The 27546-nt window shown below is 41.8% G+C and overlaps 1 protein-coding gene across 1 annotated transcript in view; it reads right to left on the reverse strand.

Annotated features, from left to right (window-relative positions):
• The window catches only part of LOC106722760 (uncharacterized protein C8orf34 homolog), a 113550-nt gene extending 102029 nt beyond the window's left edge, over positions 1 to 11521 (reverse strand). The window contains exons 1-2 of the mRNA XM_025215237.1: positions 11464 to 11521; positions 10925 to 11060 (exon numbers count right to left, since the gene is read on the reverse strand). Of these exons, the coding sequence (XP_025071022.1) occupies positions 10925 to 11060; positions 11464 to 11521 (194 nt within the window). The remainder of the gene's footprint in view (positions 1 to 10924; positions 11061 to 11463) is intronic.
• Positions 11522 to 27546: the final 16025 nt, after the last annotated feature.

The raw sequence follows: 27546 nt of genomic DNA on the forward strand, positions 1-27546 counted from the left end.
AATGAGATACATGGCTAAAACACAGGTATAGAGACATGCTCAGTAAAGAACTCCTTGCGTCACTCCTTACAACCAATCAGCAAACAAGCACGCTGGTGAAAACTTGAAAACTCCTGTATAAAAGATGCTTAGAAGTAGTAGTGGGGGGTGCTTGTTACGTGAATTATTCCGCTTGCACCTTTTATTGCTAGCAATAAGCCTTCTTTGTACTTTCACCCCTGGTATCTTTATTGGCCTTTGCATACTGGGCACGATCCCAGACTTGAGCTGGGGCACAACACTGGTACTGCCCCCTCCTGGGGCTCGTTGTGCCCGCGCTGGGGCTTCTCAAAACACCCCTCTCCGGGGCTGGGGTCTACGAACCCCATAAGTTGCACCCATACTGGTGCCGGGGTCCTCACACTCCCTTGTGAGTCCCCGATGAGGCCTCCTCCAACCCCTAGTAGCCTCACCCAAACCACCGGTGTAATACACAACACTAAAGCAACCACAAGCCTCCTGGCTACAACCAAAGCACAAGGCACTGGGCCATAACAACATAAGCCTCCTGGCTGTAATTCAACATCATTGCTCCAGCCTCTGGAGCTCTCACGAGCTATACTTGCGATCTGAGTTCTCTCTATATCCTGACCGAGTGAGCTCCTGCCTCTCCAGCTGCTAACAGGGAACTGCCAGCCTAGCCTCAGCCCTGGGCTTTATGAGGGCCAAGCCCTGCCCCTTCCGGCCAGCTGACTCATTAGTTGCCAGGGCAACCCACAGCTGTGCTCGTTATGTCCTGCCAGGGCTCTCTCCCCCTGGCAGTTTCCACTCTCTAGGAGCGGGGCAGCGAGGTGCCCCGCGACAGGCTGGGTTTCCAGATGCACTACTCACAGATCAGCCCCATATTCCAGAAGCACCACAGCTGTGGTGATGTGCAGTTTGGCCCCAGAACCATTGCAATGGCAGGGCTGTGCAACATGGTTCCAGAAAGGCTGCTGCATGCAGCACGACCCTGGAGTAGCATGAGGCCGATCCAGGACACAAAGCCACCCAGCATGCTCAGCATGCTGTCTGTGGGTCACTGTCCTAAAAGCAGCACCAGGGGCAGGATGATATGGCTCTGCACACTGGATCTGGCCCATGGTTGACACCCCTTCAATAAATATTAAGGAAGGCTAGCCAGCTGCATCCTGAAATAAAATCTGAGGAAGCATGATAAGACATCTCTCTTCTCCCCACAAAGGACAACAATAAGTAAGGTTGGGAAGGCCTACATAGAGCCAACTTCTTTAATTCCATTTTAAATGTATTCTTTTGTTAATATTTTTCATAAGGTAGATACATAGTTTCATTTATTTCTCTCACTGTTTCCTGGAGTTCTGGTAAAGTTATTTGGGAATTGCAGATAACTATACCAAACTCTAAACAGTAGCATGGTCTGTTTAGCAGCAAACCTTTTACTAAACATAGTCATTAACATTTTTGCTTGTAATAGCTACATAAGATTCACTTGTCAGTCCTCAGACACTGTCATCTGCATAGCTCATTATCAAATTTTCCACTAAATGGCTTCTTAATGACCCCCAAACCCATTAGTATCCGTTTGGCTTTCTGATAGTCAGATAATGCTGCTGCATACAATTTGCTGCCCATATGAATCTGAAATGCCCATGTAAAATTAACAGCAGAGTATTCCCTTGCCCAAACAATTTACTATTTCTGTTTCCTAAAAGCTGTATTGCAGTCCTTTCAGACAGCAGTTCTATTTTCTCCCTAGTCATTTTGTAAATATTTTGCTGATGAATGTATAGAAAATAATGTTGATGACTGCTGTGATGGTAGAGAAATTTTCAATATTCACTTTCCCCTTGCTAATTTACACAAGACATTCTCCTGGCTTCCCTATGCCTAACTGGTTCCAATGACCATTTCCTATTAACCACTCATGTAAGGTTCAGCTGTGTCTTTCATAATTTCCATATACAATTCACAACTTATTTTTTATATTATATAGTACAAGGATACTTCAGGCACCAGAAAAAATGTGGAGGTGCTTAAGTCTGGTGGAGACAAATGAACACATGGAAAGAGGGAAAGACTTGGATTGGTTAAAGGAAATGAGACAGGCTTCAGTAAATAAACAGGCAAACCTGGAGATTGTTGGTTGGGGAAAAATGAAGACAGGGTAAAGCCAAAGACCCAGCTATGAACACGTAACTATGAAGCAAATGAAGGCTTCCGAGTAGGATTCAGGGAAATAAGCAGAGGGCATTTTTATGTATCCAGAGAAATATCCTTCATTCATAGACCAGTTCAAGGAAGCCTTTTTCAAACAAGGCAAGCTGACAAGAGGCATAATTTTAAGGGCCTGTTAGATTAACTTGTTATAAGGCAATTTTTAAATGGCTGCATATACATTATCTCCAGCATCATCAGATTTTGTTTTAAATGCATATTTGCATGCAACTAGCACTCCTTCATAACATTCTTGTTCAGAAACCTTCAAGCTTGTGACACAGTATGTTTTCTATAATCCTATTTATTTTTGAATCGCATGCAACCCCTTTTTGTGTGCTACTGATGTTAAGAAGGATGAATGCAACCCTTGCACTATTAAAAACAAAAAGCTTCTTACTTTCAGGAATGCATTGGCAGGAGTCCACAAGAACAAGGTTTAACTTTTGAGCATGGCAATGGGCATACAAGGCTAATGGGTGGTCCGTCAATAAAAAATCCCCATAAACTCCACTGAAATGGCCATTCAGTGGAAGACATTCGCTTTTTCTTATACCTGCTCAGCTAATGCCTTAGTGAGTACATATCCTTTTCTTTCTGACACAATGTTAGTGAAAGTGTTACAAAAACTCAACATAGTGCAAGACAGAAAATGTAGCAAAATATAAAAAGCTTTTCTGCTAAACTGTAATTAGGCATATATTAAACCCATATGTTATTTGTTTGTGTGTGAAGATGTCTTATTATGAATCATCAGCAACAACTGAACTTCATTTTGCTTTACTTGTATATGAGCAAGGAGTTATACTATCTACTGTAGAGTGAATCAATCCATTTTGTGAGTCAGTGGAGATAGTTGTGCCAAAGAATGGAAATTAATTACTAAAAGAGAACTGACATATGTTTTACTCAAACAATTTAGATCAAATTTAGTCATGATGTTCTTTGTTAATTCTCCCTTTTAACTGACAAGCTTTCCTGATTATGATTATTTGCATATATACTCCTGCTATCTTTAAATACCTATATTTTCTGCAACCTGTGAACCTTCCTTTGTTTCACCTCATAAATGATGTCACCCTTTTGTTTAGATTACTTAATATGGTGCCTAACTTGCAATTTAGTTATTTTTTGAAGAGCTATGGGAATAACATTGTTCTATTGCCATTTTTCCTGTTTGAAAACCCTCTTAAGCTGTTATCCATCTGCTTTTTCCTCACCATGTGTGAAACATCTATATGGAAAACAGTAAGCTCTCTGTTTCTCACAGCTGTATTCTAGTCAACAAACCTCTTTATAGTCCTGGAGATTTAATCCTCTCTTTTTGTATCATAAAGCTGCACAAAGCTATTTGGTGAAATTACTTAAAAGAAACCTGCTTTTTTATTTTCCAGTTTTATTAATAGTACTGATCTAGCTTCTGATATATATCTATCATTTGAAGAGCACTAGTGAAATTATCAACACTTATGGTTTAGAAAAAGAGAGAGAATATAAGGTAATTGTCTCTAAACCCATCAATCTAAAGAGGAACTTAAGAAGTTTTGCTGCTGGTTCAAAATAGGCTCAGTCAAAGGCTCCTGTTCATTGCTTCAGAAATCTCCCAGTTTTCCTGAGAGAAAAAACAAGGTCTGAGAGAGTGAGCTGAAATAAGAGTGACTGCTCTGGTTAATGTGCCTAGATATTAGTGAAGCTTTCACACTTGATACAAATATGGTTTCATTTACAGCACAGTGGATTTATAACAAATTAGATTTGTAACTTTAGATATATTTATTCCCATTTGATGTTGCTTAGTATCAAGAAGCTCCTCTAATACTACATCAGAAATAAGAGCTATAACAGTTATAAGATGAGGTCTATTAGCTAGTGAAGTTTATGGGAAGTCCTAGGAAGCCAATTATTTGGCACATTTAATACTAGATTAAGCCAAAGTCTAGTTAATGTGCAAAAGGGGAAAAAAACTGTACTGGCTGAGAAAGATGGGATAAATCACCCAGAACTAACTTTCTATGACTAAATGTTGTGATCCGAGTTGTTTTATTGTGCAAGGGGGTTGAAAGCAGTTTGATGTGGCCTTCTGATATTTCTCCTGTATGTGGGAACTCTTCATGATGCCCCCTGCTGCTTTGCCATACTCTCTGCCTCACTCAGCCCACATATATAGAATATGAATGGTGAGGAATATATGTATGGATGTGCGTGGGGTAGATCACCGTGTACTCCATCTGTACTCCATTGGCATGTGGCTGTTTCTTAAAAGCAGCTGCCAGCTGACATAAGTTAGAGGAGCCCAGGTCTAAGGAATGCACAGATCTTCTGAAGTCTGGAAGCCTACAGAAATTTGGCAAAGCAAAGAATATGGGTTTCTGTGCTTACTGGTGATTAAAGTGAAAAACATTAGTTTTCCAAATTATATAAATAATTTAAAGAATGAACCCATAACAGCTTAAAATAAACAGTCAAGCCAAGGAATGTTAAATTACACTAACTTTTGCAGTGTTAAAATGGCTGTGTTTGATCTATGGCACAAAAATGAGGTAGAAACCTATCTTACACATTGGATAAAATGAGATGATGGTAAAAACTTATGATGCAAACTGTAAGCTATGCATCATTTTCAGATTTAAAGGAAATAAATTAATTATAATGATTAGGCTAAGCTAGATAATTTGTTTTAGTTATTTAATAAAGTCTTCTCCAAATAGTATTGCCTTCTCTTAGGAAGATAAAAAACTTCCAGTGGATGTATCAGAGAAGGAGTTTTTGCTTGATAATAACATAAATAGGACTTATTTTAAAAATACAGCAAGGTGAGAGGATCTGGATATGAAAACATAAGGGTAATATCACATTTGTCTGAGCCAGGAAGCATGTTTCCTAATATTTGAATCCCTGACAGAAATGCATGAGGCAAAAAGTCCTATTCCTTCCACAGGAAGCCAAAATACCTGTGGTAAAAGGTAACCTGATTTGACAAGTTTACTACCTGCAGAATATTCATTGAAGTTAAACAGGACCATTAATTTCAAGATTGCTTAGTTTATGCCTGTATAAGGAAAGTTAAGGGAAAAGACACCTGTTTAACTGTATTTAAAAGTATGGAGAGTAATAATGCTGATTTATATTTCTTAAGGTCCAACTTCGTAAAAGCATAAATACAGCATAGGGTGAATTAAACAGAGAAGACGATACAATAATAAAATAAAAATACAATTCCCACCCTCAGGAAAGGATCCAAATATACAAGTAGAATCTGCACCATACCCTAAAGATAAAAAAAAGGTTTTATTATACTAATGAGGGAAATAAATGACAGAGCTGAAAGACTTCTCCTGAGATTCCCAAACATTCAGTGCTAGGGAGTGTCAGCAAAACTGGAACCTAAGAGAAGAAGTGGTCTCTTGGGTAGTCAGTGCATTAAAGGTCAGTAACACCATAATGAACTGCACTTGAAAACAAACAGGAAACAAAAGCAGTTTTTGGAGCACTGAGTAATACACTTCTTGCAAGTAAATCTCGGAGAAATCCAGGTAATTGTATTATTGCAGTGCTCACCAACCAGTGGATCTTGATTCACCGGTAGATCTCGGATCCTCTTGGAGTTCATCCAAGGCTGGGGTGGGGGGCTGAGTGTTCGTGTGCATGCACACATGCACCCCAGCCCAGCAGGTCAGTCCGTGGGGGAGGAAAGGGGCAGGGGCTAGATTGAGGCCCCCTCCAGTGAGGGACAAAACTGCAGAGGCAGGAGCAGGGGTAAGTTGAGTGGTGCCCCAGCTGGTTGGGACTTACCTGCTGGGGAGGCATGCCCCCAAGTAATTTCTTCTCCCTCTGCCTTGATCTTCCCCCCACACTTCCCTCCCCACAGACTTACCTGCTGGGGTGGCAGTGGGTGCACGGTAGATCTTGGGGGTTACTTTTAAATGCTGAACATGATCTCCTACTTAAAAAGGTTGGAAGCCACTGTATTATTGTGTACAGAGAAAAAAAGCATCTTTCTTGCCATACACTGTCACAAGCAGTTGAAACTCCAACAGCATCCTTAACAACTTACTGATTTGGAAACAAAAATGCTAATGTTTCCTTTCACAGACAAGGTTCCTTGGGTGAATCTGATATCTTTTATTAGACCAACCCAAATAGTTGGAAAATTATTATTAAACAATGAATAATTAATTATGTTGTTTCCTTTCAACATGGCCTTCAGTGATAATTACTACCTTTCTCAAGCTTCTGCCTCCTTGGTGATAAAGTGGAGAAAAATGCTCTCTCACACATAAGGAAACTGATCAATGAAAGAGAGGTAATTAGCTGCGTGTTAGTCTGAAGTCAGGTAGAAGGCAGGGTAGAGGTGCAACTTCTAGACTAATTGAATCACATATGCATAAGCTTTCATGAGCAACAGCTCACTTCATCAGGGTTGATCACAAAAGTTTATGCACCTCTGATTTGGTTAGTCTATAATGGGGGGAATGAGCTGAATGTGGTGCATGTGGCTGCCTATACACGTGCAGTGATGCTGCTCCGACACATTGTAATTACAGCATGTCAGGGAAGACTCAATTAATCTAGTCTGTTGGAGCGTGGTAATTACTATGCTCCAGCAGACTCCAGCATCATGTTATCAGTGTCCCTGCACTGAAAAATGGTGACGGAACTTTAACTAAAGCTCGTTCAATGAGTTTTAGTTAAAGCACCCCCACTGCCATTTTTTAGTAGAGGGGCACCAATACACATGATACTCCTGGTGCCTTAATTAGAGCTGCTCTGAGAGCTGTTTTAATTAAAGCACCACTCCCCTCAACTCCCAGAGCATGTGTATAAATGCCCAAAGTCTCCCAGAAGGGTTTTAAAACCCCAGAGAGAAAGCTTTCAGCTCTGCCCCCCCACAACAACCGGAAGCCTCTGATCCCAGTGTCCCAGCAGACCACCACAGTCTGCAACTGGACCTAAAGCTGTCCCAGCTAGGGCTAACAATCAGCTGATTGTCAGCTCACCACACTGCAGACTTAAACTGGTTCTGGTATGGTTAGTAGTCCAGGCTGATTGTTGGCTCTGGCCCTGACAATCAACTGTTGTCAGCTTCAGCCCCAGACCACACTGGAGCAGGTTTGAGTACCTGGTGGGCTCCCTGGGGCTAGAGCCAAAATAAGCCTGGACTTGCTGGTGCAGGGAGTGCCTGGGATTATAATGCCAGGCTCCACCTGCACTAGCAAGTAGTAATGGCACAAATAGGACCTGATCCCTGATCCAAACAATCCCACCTCCTGCCACGGACATGTGGTACAGTTGGAGGTATGATTGTTAGGATTGCAGATCATGGCATTAAATGAACACATGGCAGGAATCAAGGTAATCCACCAACATAGCTTCACTTTTGATTTCTCCCATGACAATTTGACACCAGACACAAGTAAGTTACGCTGGTCTAGAGCTCCAAGTCATGTGTTTGTGGCTTTTTGTTTTTTTACACCAGTGTATAGACTTATTACTCCAGTGTAAACTTATCTACAATAGCAGACATCTGGTTCAAAAACTGATCATGGGCCCACTGATCATGGGCAGAAACAATTTAAATGGCAAATAACAGTTGTGTGGCTGATCAATAGACCACAAGGGCCAGATGTTTGAGCAGGGAACTGCTTATATTTGCACTTTAAAATAACAGATATTGGAATGTGAAATTATAGGACAAAATAATCTTATGTAGTAATTGACACAATATTGTCATTTAAGCTATTTGCAAAGGTATTTTTCAACTCTGTACCACTGGAGTAGATCCTTGCTAAATTTTGACATACATCCCTTGTACTTTTCTGTTTGTACATGTACCACACAGAAATATCTAGTGTGTGGAAAACCCAAAGTTTTGTAATTTATTTATCACCTTTAATATATAGATAAGTTATGCCAGCTGAGAAAATGAGAGGTACTTAGCTGTGTTAGTCTGAAATCAGGCAGAAGGTAGGGCAGCATGGCACCTTAGAGACTAACTCTTTAAGGTGTGAACTTTCATAAGACAATAGCTTACTTTGACAGGTGCTCTGAATAGACTATTGAGAAAATAAGTTACTTCCACATATTTGGTTGTTTTGAAACATTTACAATGTAAGCATTTTGTTCCCTGTGATTTAGGAAGACAGTCGGGAATACTATCTTTTAACACACATTTGATAACAAAATTTCTAAGAATTACGTGGCAGTATAGTTAATGCCTCTCTTCCAACACACTGAGATGTCATTCTCAAAGGCTCCATGTCTTGGGAACTGTCCTGCTGATGGGACAGTATAGCATGGAGATTTAGCATGACTGTGGGTATATATTAGGAGTACCAGGAAACATTTTGGCTAGAGACAGATATTACACATAAGCCAGTTTAAGTGATCAGAACTTGGTTTAAACCTGTAACAGAACAGAGGTTCAGTGCACATAAACCAGTTTGAAAATGGTTGAAACTGGTTCAAGATAAGCCTGATTGAATGCAGTATCAGACTTAAGTGATTTGGGTCAAAGCATTTTATGCAATGTCTGTCCCAGACCCCTTCCTGGTTTAAATTAAACGAGACTCCCCCAGCATCCCAGCATGCTTTCTGGGCTTGGCACCATGCTCCATAGCAGAGCTGGCCCCTCCCCTCTGCTCCCTGGCTGGAGCTCTGGCAGAGATTGCAGACATCTGCCTGGCTTCCCCCTGCTCCCTCTCCCCCCTTCCCTCACCACTCCCTGCTAAGCAGGGATTCCTCCCTCCCTTCTGCCTTACACAGACGCCTCTCAGCATTAGCTAGCACACCACATGCTGGCTCCAGTCTGTGCTGTGGCAGACAGGACAAAGGCAGACAGGACAGTGTCCACTTATGGCTTTTTGAGGCTAAATAACACATATCTGGTAATGTCACTCCATTCCTTCCTTGGAAAAAGTTGTTTAAGAAGAGCTTGAACTAATGAGAGAGGCTTTGTTTTCTGATGAGGTGATAAATGCTGTTATCAGAGCTGATAAATGCTCTGTTATGAACGAGGTGGGGGAACCCCTCCCTAATCAGAGCATTGCGCCAGGGCCTAGCCATGCCTCCCTCAGCTAAGCACTATGGAAGGGAAGGCTGCTCTAGGACCCCCCCAGCTTCTACCCTGAGCTACTGCAGGCATGTGCCAGCATTTCCGCAGTCCAGACGGGATGTCTTTGTGGTTACAAACTGATTCAACCTAGCCAGGTTAGAGTAACCTGAAAAGATTGAATCAATTTAGGTTCATGGTTTTTGAATGTCTGTCCCTAGCCTTTGAAGAGAAACTCCCTAAACAAGTGGCCTTTTAAAATGTGGTAACCTTAAAATAAAATAAAAAAGTAGGATGGCACATGCTCAAACTTTTGACTTAAGATCACCACAGGTTGATCCTATTTACAGGCTACTAATCCCCTCTCAAACAAGACAATGGAGCAGTCAAGGGTAAATGCAAGGAGATAAAATTGGCAGACCTCTGCATTGTTCTTGTTAATCTGCACCATTTACATAAGGGTGAGAAGGCTAGCTTTGTCATTTAAACAGGATTAACTCCTTTTTCCAAATGAGCTTTTGTCCATACAGAAAGACTGAATCTAAGAAATTTAAAGAGTTTCAGCTAGTGTTACATTATTAATTGACTTGGCTTCAGGAATATCAAGCTGGTTGTTTGGCCCTCATACTGTAAGTGCAAAAATTACTTCCAGCTGCCAAAACCAAATGGGGATCAAACTGATTAAATTCTTGAACTGCACCTGTGCAACTAAATTTTGATTTATACCAATGCTCTTTAAATTGGTTTTGAAACTCCAAAGAGTAACCTGAAAAGATTGAATCAATTTAGGTTCATGGTTTTTGAATGTCTGTCCCTAGCCTTTGAAGAGAAACTCCCTAAACAAGTGGCCTTTTAAAATGTGGTAACCTTAAAATAAAATAAAAAAGTAGGATGGCACATGCTCAAACTTTTGACTTAAGATCACCACAGGTTGATCCTATTTACAGGCTACTAATCCCCTCTCAAACAAGACAATGGAGCAGTCAAGGGTAAATGCAAGGAGATAAAATTGGCAGACCTCTGCATTGTTCTTGTTAATCTGCACCATTTACATAAGGGTGAGAAGGCTAGCTTTGTCATTTAAACAGGATTAACTCCTTTTTCCAAATGAGCTTTTGTCCATACAGAAAGACTGAATCTAAGAAATTTAAAGAGTTTCAGCTAGTGTTACATTATTAATTGACTTGGCTTCAGGAATATCAAGCTGGTTGTTTGGCCCTCATACTGTAAGTGCAAAAATTACTTCCAGCTGCCAAAACCAAATGGGGATCAAACTGATTAAATTCTTGAACTGCACCTGTGCAACTAAATTTTGATTTATACCAATGCTCTTTAAATTGGTTTTGAAACTCCAAATTCTCTAAATCATCCTTTGAAAAGCCACAGAAGCTCAAGTAACAGAGAGAAGGGCTTAAAATAGTTTCAAGCTGTGAATTAAGGGTGAAGATTACCTACATGCCTTGATTCATTGTTGATATGAGCAGTATCATGCATAAGTGTAGGTTCTACAACTCAACTGGCCCTTCATGACCAAGGATAGTTAGGAGCAAAAAACATGTCCTTAAAAAAAGAGAACTTATTGACTGGCTCATGGGTAATCACGATAGTCACCTAAGAAAATGGACTAAGAATCTGCTTGTTAGTATCGTCTGCTTTGCTTACCTGGCACACCTTGCACAGATGTTCAGTGTGACCTTTGCCTGAGGTTCAACAGGATGTGCACTTCGAGTTTGGTTAAATTTGCTCCCAGAAGACATCAAACTGGTTACTCCTTCCATTCTTAAATCATCAAGATCCTCTGCAACAACACAAATGACTGGATGAATTAAATTTAAATTCCATGAAAAAAATGAAATTGCACAACAATAATATAAAATATAAAAAATCTTGAATAAAATATCAACATTGGATTTATGTATAACCTGCCTGCTATCTGATAACCCCAGACCTGCATTTTGCATACTGGCTTTATTCCACACAGGAGAGTACACAAAGCAATAACAAACTCTCCCTGTACCCAAAGAAAGGTGTTTGTACCCGAATACTTGCAAAGAAGATATTTTCCAACTATTTAGTTGGTCTAATAAAAGATCTCATATTTACCCAAAAAACTGTGTCACAAAAATAAGAATGTTTACCCTCTACAATCACTAAATATTGACATAGTGACCAAATACTAGGTAGAAAAGAGGCACAATTACTTGTACTTGTAGGTATCATTTTATAAATGCATTTTGTCATCTCTTTAAAGGTTAACATAGTCTCAAAAAGAATATACAGTATTAATAAAATATTCTATATTATTTCTCAGCAGAGCTGTCAGAGTTTCCAGGCTCTGTTCTGCCCATTCATTTACAAGAAGTTTGTAAGTTTATCTGTGGGAGACAGCATCCAACAATTCCATTTAGATATGTGGGATAAAGGATCCAATCTAAAACAGACGTCTAGGCTACTTGCAGACTTGGGAAAAAAACACCAAAAAACAGTGCTTTATTTTAAACTTGTGCACCCCCAGCACACTCTTGAGCCTAGATAGAGCATGCCCAGAAGAGGCATCGCGTTAGGTGGACCCAGCTCATCTGTATAGATCAAGCACTTTAGTGGGGTGTTTTTGGTGCTTCTATCTAATAGCTGATTGAATAAGCTATTAGATAAAAGCACCAAAAAGCCCTGCTGAAGCACCCAATCTATAAAGATGCTGCAGAGCTGGGTCAAAGTAAGGTGCTGCTTCTTCCAGTACAGTGCAGTTTTTTGTGGTTTTTGTCAGCAGCCATTATTAGAAGAATACATGTATCTTCTTTATAGTTGTCTTTAGACATAGTTGTATTTTCTTGTCATCTCACACTGAAAAGGCATTCTTAAAATCAAAGGAGACTCTGCCTAATCTGGCAAATAATATATTACATTACGTATGAGTATGTATAACATATATTATATATTATGCTATACAAATAAATGACATATTCTGTGTGTCCTTATGTGACCTTTATAACCATAATATGGAAGCACCTTAAGTCATTAATATATCTTATCCTCATAAAACCTCTGTGATCAGGAACACTGTTGTCGCTGGACACCTGCTTCATTTTTTACAGCAGGTTAAAGCAAATAAAAACAGTGAATTGCAAGAGGAGAAAAGGAGATGTCTGAGTTAAAGGTTTCTGGGGTGCTACCCTGGAGAATTAGATTCTATCCCTGCTTCTCTTACCAAGGTCCTAGGTGATGCTGAGAAAATCCCTTCAACCAAACTAATTGTGCATTCCCCGTTTTTTTATACTTATCTTAATACCTTGGGGTCCAATTTACAGAAGTTCAGTGTTCTCACAACTGTAACTCAAGTGAATGCAAGCTATGCTTATATTTATGAAATGCTAAACAAATCTAAGTATTCTGAAAAATCAGTTTCTATGCAATGCAAATTGGGCACCAAAATTTGGCCTTAATCTTTCTGTATCTCAGTTTCTTATCTTTAAAATGCAGTTAATATAACCTCATAAGAGTTTTGTTAAGATAATTTTATGTTTGGAAAGCATTCATAGTGTTAAGTGTCATAGAAAATCCTATAAGGTAATTGGTAATTCTGTTCCCAAAGAAAGGTCTATGTTTGAGTAGTTTGTAATATACAATGTGTGACCCCAAGACTTAAACAAAAGGACAAGAGCAAAATATTGCCTAGCTGTGCATCAGTAATACTAATTCTGACATTTCTTAACTTTTGGGTGTTTGACTATGCAATGTTAATAATGGCCTTTTAATATAGAATTTATATTTGGGTAATACTATTGTTTTGTTACATTATACAGTGCATCACAAAAAAAATTTCAGTTAGATTTATGCAACTGCAAGCACACAGTTTTATAGATCCATTCTATGGGGAAATACCTATTGTGAAAGTATAAAAAAAAATTTTCTGAATGCATCTTCCATAATCGGGTACTTGGGTGTATCAATTTAAGAGCATATAAATGTGTCCATATGCCTGCAAATGTGCCAAACTTATCGCACCAAGTAAGGACTTTTTTCCATCTTTCCATTTCCTTATGTCCCCTTGCCAATTCTCTATAAAATCTACCTCTATTTCAAGGATATCCTTCAACCTCCAACATCTTGCATCATGCAACAAGCTGTTTCCCCTCTCTCTCATAGCAATATCCTCCCTTTCAGGGTTACTGTCAACCCTCCTTTTCCCACCTGTTTGAGAGATAAATGATTCAGGATGTCAGCATTTTAAATGTTGGGAGAGATGGTCAGAGCTCAGATGGGAGGGAGTTGTCAATCAGGAAAGTTGGAAGGCTACCACCTTCTGGTTCTTTGATTTAGAGACAATTAGATATTCTGCCTGAAGCTGAAGTCTGTACTAACCACACAACAAGGGCTCCATGAATATTACTGAATTTCTCAGTTTCAACCTCAGTAGGATTCTGCCCATAGATACTTTTTTAGACCACAGTGAGACTTAAAATATCAAACTAAATATAAAGGCAGGATATCCCATACTGTAAGTAAAGGTTATATGTTCAAAGAGCCTCATGGTAATTTATGATTCTCCGTGTGCGTTCTTTATAGCAAAGTTAGTTTAATTCAACAAGAATCTGTCTGGAAAAACAGGGAAAAGGAATAAATGGCTTTAGACACTGGCTAAAAAGTGGCTTAAGAGTTGTTAAGGGTCAGTGACAGAAACACCATTATTAACAATTCTGCTGCCTCTGCAGCTGAGGTACAAGATCCAGAGAAGAAAAAGTCTGAACAAAGAAGGACAAAGGAACACGATTAAAATGGACGTTTCTCAAGAGAGAGAATTGTTCACTGGAAGATATTATTCAATATCTTCATCAGCAATTTGGACGAGGGCGTGGAGAGCACCCTCTCCAAGTTCACTGATGATACCAAGTTATGGGGCAAAGTTAGTACACCAGAGGGCAGGGAGCAGATTCAGGCTGACCTGGACAGGTTGGATCAATGGGCAGAGAGAAATAGGATGCAATTTAATAAAGATAAATGTAAGGTACTCCACCTGGGAAGGAGGAACTCCCAGCACACCTATAGGTTGAGGAGTGTCCTTCTCAGCAGCTCAGAGGCAGAGAGGGATCTTGGAGTCATAATTGACTCCAAGATGAACATGAGCCGGCAGTGTAATGAGGCCATCAACAAAGCTAATTGCACCTCGTCATGAATTAGCAGGTGCATGACTAATAGAACAAAGGAGGTGATGCTCCCCCTCTATGTGGCACTGGTCAGGCCGCAGTTGGAGTACTGTGTCCAGTTTTGGGCGCCGCACTTCAAGAGGGACGCGGGGAATCTCGAGAGGGTCCAGAGGAGGGCCACTCGCATGATTAGTGGCTTTCGTGATAGACCCTATGGGGGGAGGTTGAGAGAGCTGAATCTCTTCAGCCTTCACAAGAGACGGCTGAGGGGAGATCTTGTGGCTGCCTATACATTTATTAGGGAGGTCAACAGGGAATAGGGGAAGCGCTGTTTACTAAGGCGCCCCAGGGATTGACTAGGAATAACGGGTGTAAGCTAGTTGAGAGTGGATTTAGGTTAGCTATTAGGAAGACATTTTTCACAGTAAGGGTGGCCAGGATCTGGAATGGGCTTCCAAGAGAGATGGTGCTATCACCCAGCTTGGAGGTCTTCAAGAGGAGGCTAGATAGTCACCTGGCTGGGGTCATCTGACCTCGGTCCTCCTTCCTGCCAGGGGCAGGGGGTCGGACACAATGATTCATTGTGGTCCCTTCCAACTCTACGATCTATGAATCTATGAGCCAGATTGAAGGGAGGCCACCATCACAGGATGGTAAACCTTAAAATAAAGTAGACATGAGTATATCATGTTTGGTTTTAGAGTCCTTTTCCCCTTAATACTGTGGTCCTACCACTACAATGAACAATGCTCTGTTATTATGCAAGCTTAATACACAGTTTTCAAAGAGTCATCTCAAGAGTAGAAATAGTACATAAATAGAACGAGAGTAGATTTCAGGTGATCTGAAAATATTAGATGGTCATAAAGAGAGAGTAAAGGCCTCAGAGTTAGGAAAGAAACTCACTGAGCATTTTTTTTTTAAACTATACAGACATTTTTTATCCATGTTCTAAAATGGGGATTAAGTGGAGACATGGAGTGGAGTGATATCTTGCTGTACCTGAGGTGTTGAATGGCCAACACCAATATCTGCAGCACTTTGGTTTTCCTCAAGTGTGAACCAAGTCTGCTGGTGCTTATGATAACTGCTGAGATCACAGCTCACAATCTTGACATATCACTGCCTTTTAAAGTGTGTGTAGCTGGATCAGATTCACAAAAATATTATTTCCCTTTGATAAACAGGGTGTCGTCAATGTGTCCATGCAATGAATTATATAAATGTAAACAGAAAGGCAGAATAAGTAACAGTAAACTTCAATACAAACATGTAAATTCTCTTTATTTTTGTTTTTAAGAGGTGTGGAAAATTACATAATTCTTGAGTAGCTATAAACCACTGAATGGATTAGAGTTTAATTGAAATAGCAGCATATGCCTCAGTTTTTCCAAACAGATGAACAGATGTTACTGTTTAAAATGAAGTTTCATACAATTCTCTTCTTGGTTAACTTTCGGCTATACTACAACTTTGAAAGGTTCAGTAGTGCTATGATCATATGATCGCCTCCATCATAAATGTTATATTCCGTTCTTTACACTACAAGCTACACGTCACTCACTCATACTCAGTGAAACATTTGATTAGTTACTATTCTGGCTTTTTCCAGCCAATAGAAAGTGAAGTTTGGCTAGAAACTTAGATGTCACAAATGCGTTTACTTGCATCTACAGACAAATATGAAGAATCATGCAGGAACTAAATCACTGACCTCCCCTTTTTTTTTTTTTAACCAAACAGCATTTAAATATACTACAATATACAATTATTACAATTAAACAAATATTACCAGATTTTTCAGAGAATTCTCATTTACATAATGCAGTACTCTGCATGGGGTATTTGGTTAGGAACAATCTATTGTGCAAGCTATGTGGAATGGAATTATAAATGCAATTCCATTTAACCAAAGCCTGATTAACAAATATATTTGTTTAACTTAAATTGCATTCCCAAGAATGGGTTTGGACAGATGCATACTAAAAATGGAGTCAGAATGTAAAGCAGTTAATTTGCATGGTATAAGAGGCACATAGATATACGCTCCCCTCCTAACAAAGCCATTTTGAATGTTGCTGAAGTCAATATTATTGTGCCAATTCACAGGTAGATAATTAGGAGTAGTGGTCTCAGAATTCCCTTTGGCTATAATTCCTCTAAGTCTTGCAGGGTGGAAACTATAAAGCCTTATGGGATCTGATCTCCAGTCTTCTGGGCAATATTTCTTAAGGTTAAGAACTATACTTGTTTACACACCCATTGCATTCCCAGTGGCAGCAGAGTATGGATATTATTTTTCTTCACCTTACAGGCATTGAACAAGCAGTTCTATGAATCCTGGTGAAGCCATCTATGTCAATAGGAGAGACTTTTAACCTAATTATTCATCTTTCTACCCTGTCTGAGTTTTTCCCAGCTACTAGATATGGTAGATTTTATGGTATGATCCCCATGTCCTCCTTCAGCAGTGTTGGTATTTCATTCCCAAAAATAAGATTATGGCATGGTCACAGTTGCATCATTGGTTCATGAATGAGATGAATTCAGAAGTCCCCAAAACTACTACTTCCTCTCCCAATTTGCTGAATAGCCAGAAACCATTGATCTAGAAATGAATATTTGCAAGCCCCAAGACTAAAGAATATAAGATTGGTTTTGTTCTCAAGGTCTACTCCACCTCCCACTTTTGAAGTCTCTCTGACAGGGGCCCAGACACTTTCATCTACAGCCTCACCACCTGACAAGGAAATAGCAACTAGAACTAGTCTTCTACATTACACGCTACAGGCCTTATACATTGCAGGTCTCTAGGTGCTTGTAACTGGCTGGAGGATAGGGAAGGATTCCGGTGATCCTTCCAGAATCAAGGTACATTGCTAATCTCTTGGTGTGTCTACACATGCATTAACATGCTTTAGTTAATGTGTATTAAATCTAGTACCTCCATTGTGTGGTACTAGGAAAATGTGCATTAGCCTGTCTTAATGCACATTAACTAAAGGTCACGGTTTTTAAGTGACACTTTAGTGCACATTAAAATAGGCTAATGCACATTAAAGTTCAAGTGGAGATGTGGCCACTAATGATTTCCATACATAACCATGCAGGAATTCCCTCTGGGTAACTCAGGCAGCTAATCCTTGACAGTGTCCATGGCCTCTGAACTGTCTAATAGCTGGCACACCTCCTGCTCCACGGTCCCATTTTTCCATGGTTCCATCCTTCAGGAGTAGGGTTGCCTCTGGTGAGGACAACTGTGACTGCTCCTTATATTACCACTGAAAATTCAAAGCTAGGTGCCATTCCATGCCCTCTTGCCAGGACTTAAAGATTTTTGTCTTGCCCTCACACCAATACCATTTCTAGTTTTACCCATTAGCTGCCATCTCCAACACAGTCTTTCCACAAATGGTCTGGTTTCAGTCACGAAGGACTTCTGCTTGCTTTCAGCCGTGGAGCACTGTGCAGATCCCAGCATTCTGAAATGCTAGTCAATTTGGCAGGTAGGGGGCCGAGAGAGTTTGCCTTGCTTTTAAGGAACAATATTTGCTGGGAGATGAAAAGCAACCACTTACCTTTGCACCTTAAAATTTAAAACTTTAGGTCATGCTGGGCCTATAGCATCAAAACAGTAAGGAAGTTAGCACTGAGTGGCTGCCTGCCTGGTGGGAGAGGAGGAAGGCTAAGCACTCTGAGATACTGTTGGGCTAACCAACTCCCCCTTATGCATTGGTTGGGGTGGAAAGATATAACTTAATGCTCTTCACTCTAAAGCATAACACAGTTATCCCTGTTTCACCCATGGCTACTTTTGATACAGGAAGGGCCAAGTTGCAGAGCAATAATACTGTTCATAATTTCCACTAATTTTGTATTGAACTTTTAAGATTCTTAACATGCAACAAATGTTAAGTCTGCTCCCATCCGTACTTTGCATCTTCAGTAATTTCTGAATACATCAGATAGGATGTGCAGATGCTACACTCTCCTCACTGGTGGTAAAGAAACTGCTTGGTTCTTGGTAGCCAAAAAACTTGACCAATATTTTTCAAGGGCTGTGATCAAATTTTAAGGATACTGCATGCAACAAGCAGAATGTATTGGCCATCTTCCTGAACATATAAAACTTCAACTCCTAAAAGGTTTTGAGAATACTAATGAAAAACACGCTAGATTTGATTTCCATAATTTTAGTCATTATCTGGCAACCAGTTATTACTAGTATCACCCAGTCAACAATGCAGTATATCAACATCTACAGCATGAAGAGATTACTTAGCAACAGATACATACTCTCTGGAGTCTAATCATTAATAGCAGTGCTATTAAGTTTAATACAAAAATATATACAATAATACGCAAAAACATTCAATACTTCATGTAACATCATGTCAAGAAACATCAACAGCTGCTAAAAAGCTTCTCATTGACCCATTGGTTCTTCCTAGAACACTGAGTTTGTTTCTTTTTCTGTTCCCTTGTTAGACCAAATGCTGACAACATAGCTGGGTGATTTTACTTAGCAACAATGGGGTAATCAATTGACAAAAGTATTTTCCACAAAAAGAAGGCATGATTATAAAGAAATAAAAAGGCCTAATTCATTTTCTGTGAGGATGACCACTTACATGAGAGTGAGAGAACAACCATCATCCATTGTAAAGTCCTTCAAAACCTCACACAACTTCCACCTAAGTTTGGTCTGGTAATGGTTGGGCATGTATAGAAAATGAAACTCTTTCTAGAGCAAGAGCGTAGGTTGCCTAGATAAGTAGGCTACTTTCATTTTGATCCCACCTCCTGCCACCTTTTAAGGTATGTTTCCTTCCACTTAATCTCTTTCCATTGTAATATTCCTGTACAGGAATGGTTCTCAAGTTTTTTGCACTCAGGGCACCTCACAGTGGACCCATGGCACCCCTCCATAATTTTTGTGAATTGAGTGGTATCCAATTAAAACAAAAATTATTTATAGATTACAGTGATTACTTTCTTGCAGAGTGGCCTGGCAGTGGAAATGGGGGATCATTTAGGAAGGGACAAGCCTGAGCATATCCAATTAGTTTATCTGCTAAATTTCTAACACCACACTTACCTCCTTAGACTTCACATCACCCTTCAAAAAATCTGGCAGCACCCCACATTATTCTGTTACTCTGGGTGGGAATCACTGCTGTAGAGAGAGTTACTTTTCTGTCATGGAACACAATCCTGGCCCTACAATATGACTCAGTGGGTGTATATACATGTATGTTTATGCTGGCTTAAATTTACTGCACAGGGAATTGGCCGGCATCTACACATGCAGGCATTAAAGCACATTAGCGCTGTGTGTAGTCTGACTTCAGACTAAAGTTAGTCCCAAGTCAGTCCACACACAGTGTTACTGCACAGTAAGTCATCTACATTACTGTGCAGTAACTTATCAGGCATGTATTTGATACCTGCATGATGCAGGTATCAAATTTATGCTCAAGTCGATGTAAGTCTCCATATTTACTGTGCAGTATGGGCATGCATGTGTAGATGCGCACCTGCACTATGCAATAATTTCAATTACTGTACAGTAAATGTACATGTGTAGACGTGCCCAGTGATTTTATATGAAGCATACTAGACAACAGGGAACCACAAATTTGTAAACAAAACCTAAGTCTCATCAGAAAGGTATGAAAAACTGACTTTTACCAACATAAGGCCTGTGTTGCAATGAATATCTCAAAGCCCAAAACATTAAAACGCTGTGGCCAAAAGTTTTCATCTACTTATACAGATGTAAACCCTTTGACAGAGGTTTTACCTACAGTCTACTGCTAAATGAAAAAAAAATTGCATCTGTGTCACTCAGAATTTCAGCACTGTTATTTTAGTGAGACAGCAATTCACTCCCATTTGAGTAAGGCTGCAGAGTCTCTGTCTTCAAAAACACCTGCAAGTTTTAGGGTATTTTTTTTTCTATTAAGAGTCATGGTTTCTATCGTCTCAACCAGATGATAACCAAATAGGACTTTTAAAACAATGAACAACATACTTAGATATATATAGTATCAATTTTAAATGACCTAAACAGTATAAGATCCCTGCAGATTATCAGTTAAAGATCATTACATAGTTTAAAATAATTTAGGGTTTTTTTGTAATTTTTTTTCTTTTTACTTGAAACAATGTGATCCAAACTATGACAGGTGGCCTCCCGGGGCCGATCTCCACGGCCCGCCCCCTGTCTGGTGGGCAACCGCCTGCCTATCTCGCCCGCCACGCCTTTGATGATAATTAGTTCAATTAAGATGTTAATCAAGCAGGAGGCTACCCATTGTAATGCCCCGATGCCAGGGGGCGCTCTGCAGCTCCGACCTCCCCTAATACCGCAGCCCAAGCCTCGCAGATGGCATCTTGACGTTCATCTCTTCCGGCGCCCACGCTGGGCCCCAGACTCATCCAAACAGGACCCCTCTATGATCCCTCCTGATCGGGCGGCCTCTCCGCCTTCATCCGGGCTACTAGCCCCCCCGAAGCCCTTTTCCCCTCTCGGGTGTGGTCCCCCCGGGACCTTCGGCTAACTGGCCCTGGCCCACCTCCAAGCCAGTCGGGACCCCAGGCCCCTGGCTCTTGGGCATCCCTCACAGTGGGCCCCTGGCCCTTTTGACCCTCTCTGGTCCTGGCCCCAGCATGGGCCAGTCGAGGGTACTATCTTGTCGGGTCGGGTCTCAAGCCCCTCTCTCTCTCTCTCAGGGTCTGCCCTCTGGGCCCCTCCACAACTTGTGGGGTTACCCACCCAGTGGTGGGAGCTAGGGGTTAAGGCGCCCCGACCCGCCTTTCACCAGGGTGATCACTGGCCTGGCATTTCCTGGGGGCTCCCGCACCACTGAGAGCCCCACCAGACCACCCACTCCCAGCAGGGTGCAGTTTCAGGTCATGCCCAGGACCAGGAGCCTCCTTACCATCCCCTTGCAGCTCCCCCTTACCTCCGGTACGTTCACAGCAGCCCTTCGGCCAGGCGATGTTGCTGCCTGGCCTTCTGCAGCCAGACTGCCCTGTTTAAATAGGCAGCCGCTGTCTCCAAAATGGCTGCCCTAATCAGGCACCTGGAGGCTGCCAGCTCCAGGCCCTTAAAGTGGCAGGCACACACAGTGCACTGCCACACAAACCTTTCTGACTTTTTCCGATAAATATGTGACTTTGGAATCCCACCTGTCCCCAAAAGTCAGAGGTATGCCTCATAATTTTCCGTATAAAACATTTATATTATTTACTTTAAGAGTCCCATGCTACAGAAGATGCTTCATTCAAAATTAATCCCCATGTTGCAGCATTTATATCTATATATCTATATCTATACACATACACACACACACACACACACACACACACACAGTAAAATTTGTTGCCATCTATTTGTTTAGTCTGCTTGTGTGTTATACTTCTTTACTCTCCTCAAAAAATAGCAGCACTATTGCTCCAGAATCTAATTTACCCACTCTATTTCACCATTAGCTTACAGGCAGTAAGATAACATCAGGAGCTTAATTCTAAAAAGTTTAAAGAACTCTCAGCAGCAGTAAGACACAAATTAATATCATGGTCAGTTAGCAGACCATGCACTTGGAAAACATTTTTTAAATTATGCAGGCTGTTTCTTAGGTAGAGGGGAATGTTTGAGATAAATTAGTATCACAGAGCAAATGTAAGAATGGGGCAGGCCTAGAATAAAATCTTGTGACATGATGAACCAAGGTTGCAGTAGGGTAGATAAGAGCTGAAGGAATCCATATGGATTTTCAGAGAGGATGCTGGAACTTGCATATTTATTAACATCATTTTATAGTCTTGACCATCAAAAGTTTCATAACATCACATTCTGGGTCTTAGGCTGAACAAAATGTCTGGCAAGTAGCAAGTTATAACAGCCTCAAGTTGTCGAAGTTGGAAACTTCAAGTTGCAGCAGGACTTCTGCAATGCAAAGACGATCTTCTTACAGTAGAAATTCAGATGTGGCTAGGTCATACCTTATAGATCAATGCAATATGAAAGCCTTCAGGTAAAAGCATCCTGACACTGAATGCTAATTCCTGATCCACAGTCCTATCACTTACGGGTTTCAAGATCAATGCAGGCTTGGCATCTACTGCTACTATCTAGCTAGTATCTAACAGGCAATGTAATCTGTGGATCATGAACAGCCAACCAAGGTATATCTAGAAGCACCAGAAAATGTTGATAGATCAAGTTAAGAGACATTTGAAGTGTCTCTGGAGCATGGTGGTTTCTAAAGGAATGGTTTCTAAGGTTACCAGAACTAGCAAGAGAAGATACCTATTAAATGCTTCAATTTACACCCCTGGCAGATGTTAATTAAATGTGTGATGGGATCTTCTAGATCCCAACAACTGCACATTCTGCCATGCCACGCATGCATGGTTGGAAATGCAATTTTGGTGATTAGGAATCAGATCCCAATCATGTGTTGGAGGCACAGGCAATGATGCCCTTTCAACATACCAGTACATGTGGAGCCCAGGATTGGGATCCAGGGCTCCATGTACACCTGTAAATTAAAAGCTTGCAGGCTCGTATACTTGCAAGTTAAAAGCCACAACTGACGCAGCTCTGCATGGGGCTACTGGACATAGGAGTCCACAAGTTCTAGGAATGGGGAGTCTATCAGCTCCCTCCACTTCTCACTTGATGACCCCCCTAGGCAGCTAACTGGTGGTGCTGGGATTAGGACAGCCCCCATCCCAATCCAACAATCAGCTGATTGTCAACAAGGGTACGGGGACATGCCACACATTTAGGATGCCATATAAACCAGTCACAAAGATGTAGAACATTTTGACATGTGCTTCATGTTTCTACACAGAGTACATTTAAATGGATGCTTGTGAGTTTGGAAGTGTATGTGGACAAAGCACATACTAATCATTGCAATCAAATAAAATGATATAGTGAAATAAATTATATCAGTGAAGTAAAAGGCATTTAAATTGGATGCTTGAGTGGAGAGTTAACCAACTTCTAAGCAGTGGGCTGCACTAGCAAAGGCCACACACCCACAGGCTGCACCAAGGCAAGCCACAGGATCCCCAGGGCATACACTGCACAGATGTCCCCCTCACTGCACCATGTACCCACTCTGGGCTACCCACCCACCTATCTCACCTGCCATGCCTTGATGGAACAATAATTATGGTGTTACTCAGGTGGGAGGGTGCCCATTTACTACCCCAATGCTAGGGGTCACTATCTGACACTCCAAATCACCCCTACACAGTAGCCCATGCCTCGTAGATGGTATATAAATGTTGACCTGCACCCTAAGACGTTGGGTCAGCTCGCTCCCTGGCACTGTGCCCCTGGCGCTGGGGTCTGATCACCCCCTGTTCCTGCGCCTCCCTGGCATTGGGGTCTGATCACCCTGTCACTGCACCTCCCTGGCGCTGGGGCTTTGCATGGTAGTGTACCCCAATGAGACCTCCTCCTCCCCAAATAGCCCTACCTGGTCCAACTGATAAAATAATAACATAAATATGAGCCCCTGGGCTATAACATAATACAAGTCATAGAAGCCACACTCTGGCTCCTTAAAAACCCCAAACTGCTCCTCACTCATTGAGCATCGCCCAATGAGTCTCAGGGTACCTTGTAGACTCCTGGAGCCTCATTAGCCACCGCAGCAGTCTGGCCAGCAGCCACAGCATTCCAGGGGAATTCTGCTATGCAGGAGCTTTCTTCCCCTGGCTACTTGCCAGGGACTGCCTCCTGCCAGCCTTGGCCCTGGGGTTTATATGTGCCCAGAGGCCTATCCCCTTCCTGTTAGCTGACCAACCTGGTGGTTGGACTATTAACCCCTACCGTTCTGTTGCTTGGTGTTCCTGTAGACTCGGGTCTTAAAGGGGCAGCCCTGGCTCTTAGTAACAGGGCTAGGGTTCCCTGTTACACCATGACAAGCACTTTGGAATATAGGTATTGGAAAGCAATGCCATGACCATGTGTCGGGTAGTCACCAGGTAGGGGCACGTGCCCTTACATCCGATGGACATTCACTGGCCCATGCAGGGTGCTCACAACCTTTGGTCGGTTTAAGTGGGGGCTCCTATGCTCTCTCTCTTCCCGCCTGCCATGACGTTGATGTTGAAAAGGATCTTTCTTTTAATTATTGGAGATGTTAATGGAAGGGAGGTGGTGACTACCCACCTCCACTGTGACCGACCACCAGTTCCCGCCCAGTTTCTGAGGCCACAAACAGGGAAAGTAGCTAAATGATTAGGCTGGTGAGATTCCTTCCTTTTCCTTTTATAAAATGATTTTTATCATTAAAACATTTGGGAGAACTTGGCTCTCTGGGAAGCAAGTCCTGATTGTCTCTTGGGCTCGTTACCAGGCTTCTCCCAGCACTGGCTTTCCCACGTTCTCTGGCAAGTTGGGGAGCTCCGTTTTCCCCTCCGGGCTGATTGGGACTGCACCGGGCTTGACTGGTGGTGAGCAGCTGCTTAACAAGCAAAAAACAACTTTAACGAAATTGCAAAGATCAGCCATGAGAGGACACTGCTTTCCCTGCCCTCTTTCTTGAGCCAGCCCTGGCTTCTCTTTTCCTCAGGGTGTAGGCTGCAGGGCCCTTGGAGAGGCTGGGTTTGGTTTCCTTCCTTCTAGGTCTCTCACTTTCACTTATCAATTTTCTTCCCGGCAGCAGCTGCACCTGGGTTACTCGGCAGCCAGCGGCACTTGATCACCATCTCTGAACAAATAAAATAAACAGCATCCTTGGCTTTGGAGCATCTGCCCTCCTCGGCTTCCTTTCCTTTTTCCCTCTGCCCCTCTCTTTCCTATCTTTAAAGAGGTTCTTCTACACCCGGAGCCTGATCGGGTGCTTACCCAGCTCCCAGGCGTCAATCTAGCGTCGGGTGCTCCCAGACTTCGTTCTCCTGCCAGTTAGTCCTTCCTCACCTTCTCTCCCTAGCTCTGCCCCTGGCCCCCTGGATATTGCCCTGGCTGTGGATTTGCCCCAATCCATCTCACCTGCCAAGGTGATAAGACTGGGCTGGGGCACACCAGGAGCTCCTGCCACCGCACGGAGGTCCTGTTCTGGTTGGGTCAGTGTTCCTGGCCAGGAAGGCATTTCCTGTAAGTACCCTTCAGCTCCTCACACCATGCTCATGAATCTTTTTGTGCCAAGATCATTATGAGGGAAAGATTATGCAGTAGTGCTGCTTCATTATAGGCAGCAAAGAAGCTTATGCCTTGCATCCACAGTTCTCCAATTTCCAAGTTCTTACTTTTTGATCCCTACTCTCTGTTACCACACTGATATTCTGATCAGAACAAATCATTCTCAGCATTTCATCTTCTCAGACAGTTTTCTTTTGACTATTAACTGTTGAAACCCAGACCTTGCATTCTGAATTATTTATCATTTGGCTGACCAATGAAAAATCTCTATTTTATACTTCTCAAAAACTGAAAATCCTGAACAATTTCAACTGCAGAATTCTGGATTTCTAGGATTCCTGTTCCAGCAATATTTCACTTTTGCATTTTTAATTTTTATATTATTTTCCTATTATTCCTTAACACGTTGTTGCTAACTGTAGTGGTGCATCTTATGAATGCCATGCATACCTATTATCAATATGCTGTAATACAGCATAACATACAATTGAAAAAAACAGAATACAGCAACAATTTTATTAAAAATAATGAAAACCAGTAACTCCTTAGAACTGAAACAAAATGCTGCTTGGTTCTGTTGCAATGAAAGTTTGACACTTTGTTCAACAATAAATAAGTAATGGTTTGATATGAGTACTTTTAAAAATAAAGAGAAATATGTGATATAATTTATACTGCTGGACTATACACGTAAAATTTTTGCTATTGTTAATAATATTAATCTCTCTTTCATATGACAATTTAGAATTACAACATTCACAGATTAATATTTAAATTTGATAGCCATTTGACTGCTTCAGGGGTAGATGCATGGATTGATTTTAGATCACCATTAAATTATCTAATTGGGTAATCATTCACAACGTGTTGCACCATCTGAAAAATTGCACCACAATCACAACCTGGACTCTCTTTGATTCATTATTTATGGAGTAGGTATCCACATTTTCTGTGGTGCAGGGAGGACCAAATCTTTCTCAGTAAGTCAAACCCTGGCTGGGGGATTGTAGGGTCGCTAACAACGTATTTCTGTTGCAGGTTGGTATTTTCCTAGGCTTCCCTTCATTGTTCCTCAATGCTCTTATCATCATAGAGCTTCTCGGTATATTTCTAGGAGGGTTTTCTAGGTTTTAGCCTATCTGGTGGTGGGCCGGTCCTTATTGATTGGGAGGTTTGGGTTACTGATGGCCTTATGGTATTCCCTTATCTATGCGACTTCATGGCAGAGCTGTGGGGGAGTGTGGCAGGGCACTGTTTGTGCCTGCCACTAAGAACTGAGCCAAGCAGCTAACAAGTGCTTGATTGCAGCAGCCATTTTAGATCTTTGGCCACCTATATAAACAGAGCATTTTTCTGCACAGCTGCTTGGAACATCCTGGAGGTAAGGGCAGGAGCTGTAGGGGATGGTTTGGAGGCTCCTAGTTCTGGGCATGACCCAAAACTGTACCCTGTCATGAGTGGGTAGCCTGGTGGGGCTCTCAGTGGTGTGGGGGCCCCCAGGAAATGCCAGGCCAGTTACCACCCCAGTGAAAGGCAGGTCAGGGTGTCTCAACCCCAGTTCCCACAACCAGGTGGGTTATCCACTAGTACGGTTCAGAAGGTGGACCCAAGAGATAGAGTGGGGCTGTAGTCTCAGAAACCTGTCTTGAAATCCCCTGACTGGTCAATGCTGGGGCCAGGACTGGAAAGGTCAAAGGGCCAGGGGCCCACCGCGAGGGATGCCCAGAGCTGAGGGCCTGGGGTTCCGACTGGCCTGGAGGTGAGGCCAGGGCCAGTGAAGACAAGGTTCCCAGGGGGACCACACCCATAAGGGGGAACAGCTCAGGGAGCCTAGAAGGAAGGTGAAGTAGGCCATCTGAGCAGAGGGATCCAAGTGGAGTCCAGAATGTAGGATTCTGGGGCCCAGAGTGGGGCTGGTGATCTTAACATCTATAGATGCCATCTGCGAGGCTCCGGCTGTGGTGTACGGG

The sequence above is a fragment of the Alligator sinensis genome, unplaced genomic scaffold (genome assembly GCF_000455745.1).
Source record: "Alligator sinensis unplaced genomic scaffold, ASM45574v1 scaffold71_2, whole genome shotgun sequence".
Taxonomy (NCBI): domain Eukaryota; kingdom Metazoa; phylum Chordata; order Crocodylia; family Alligatoridae; genus Alligator; species Alligator sinensis.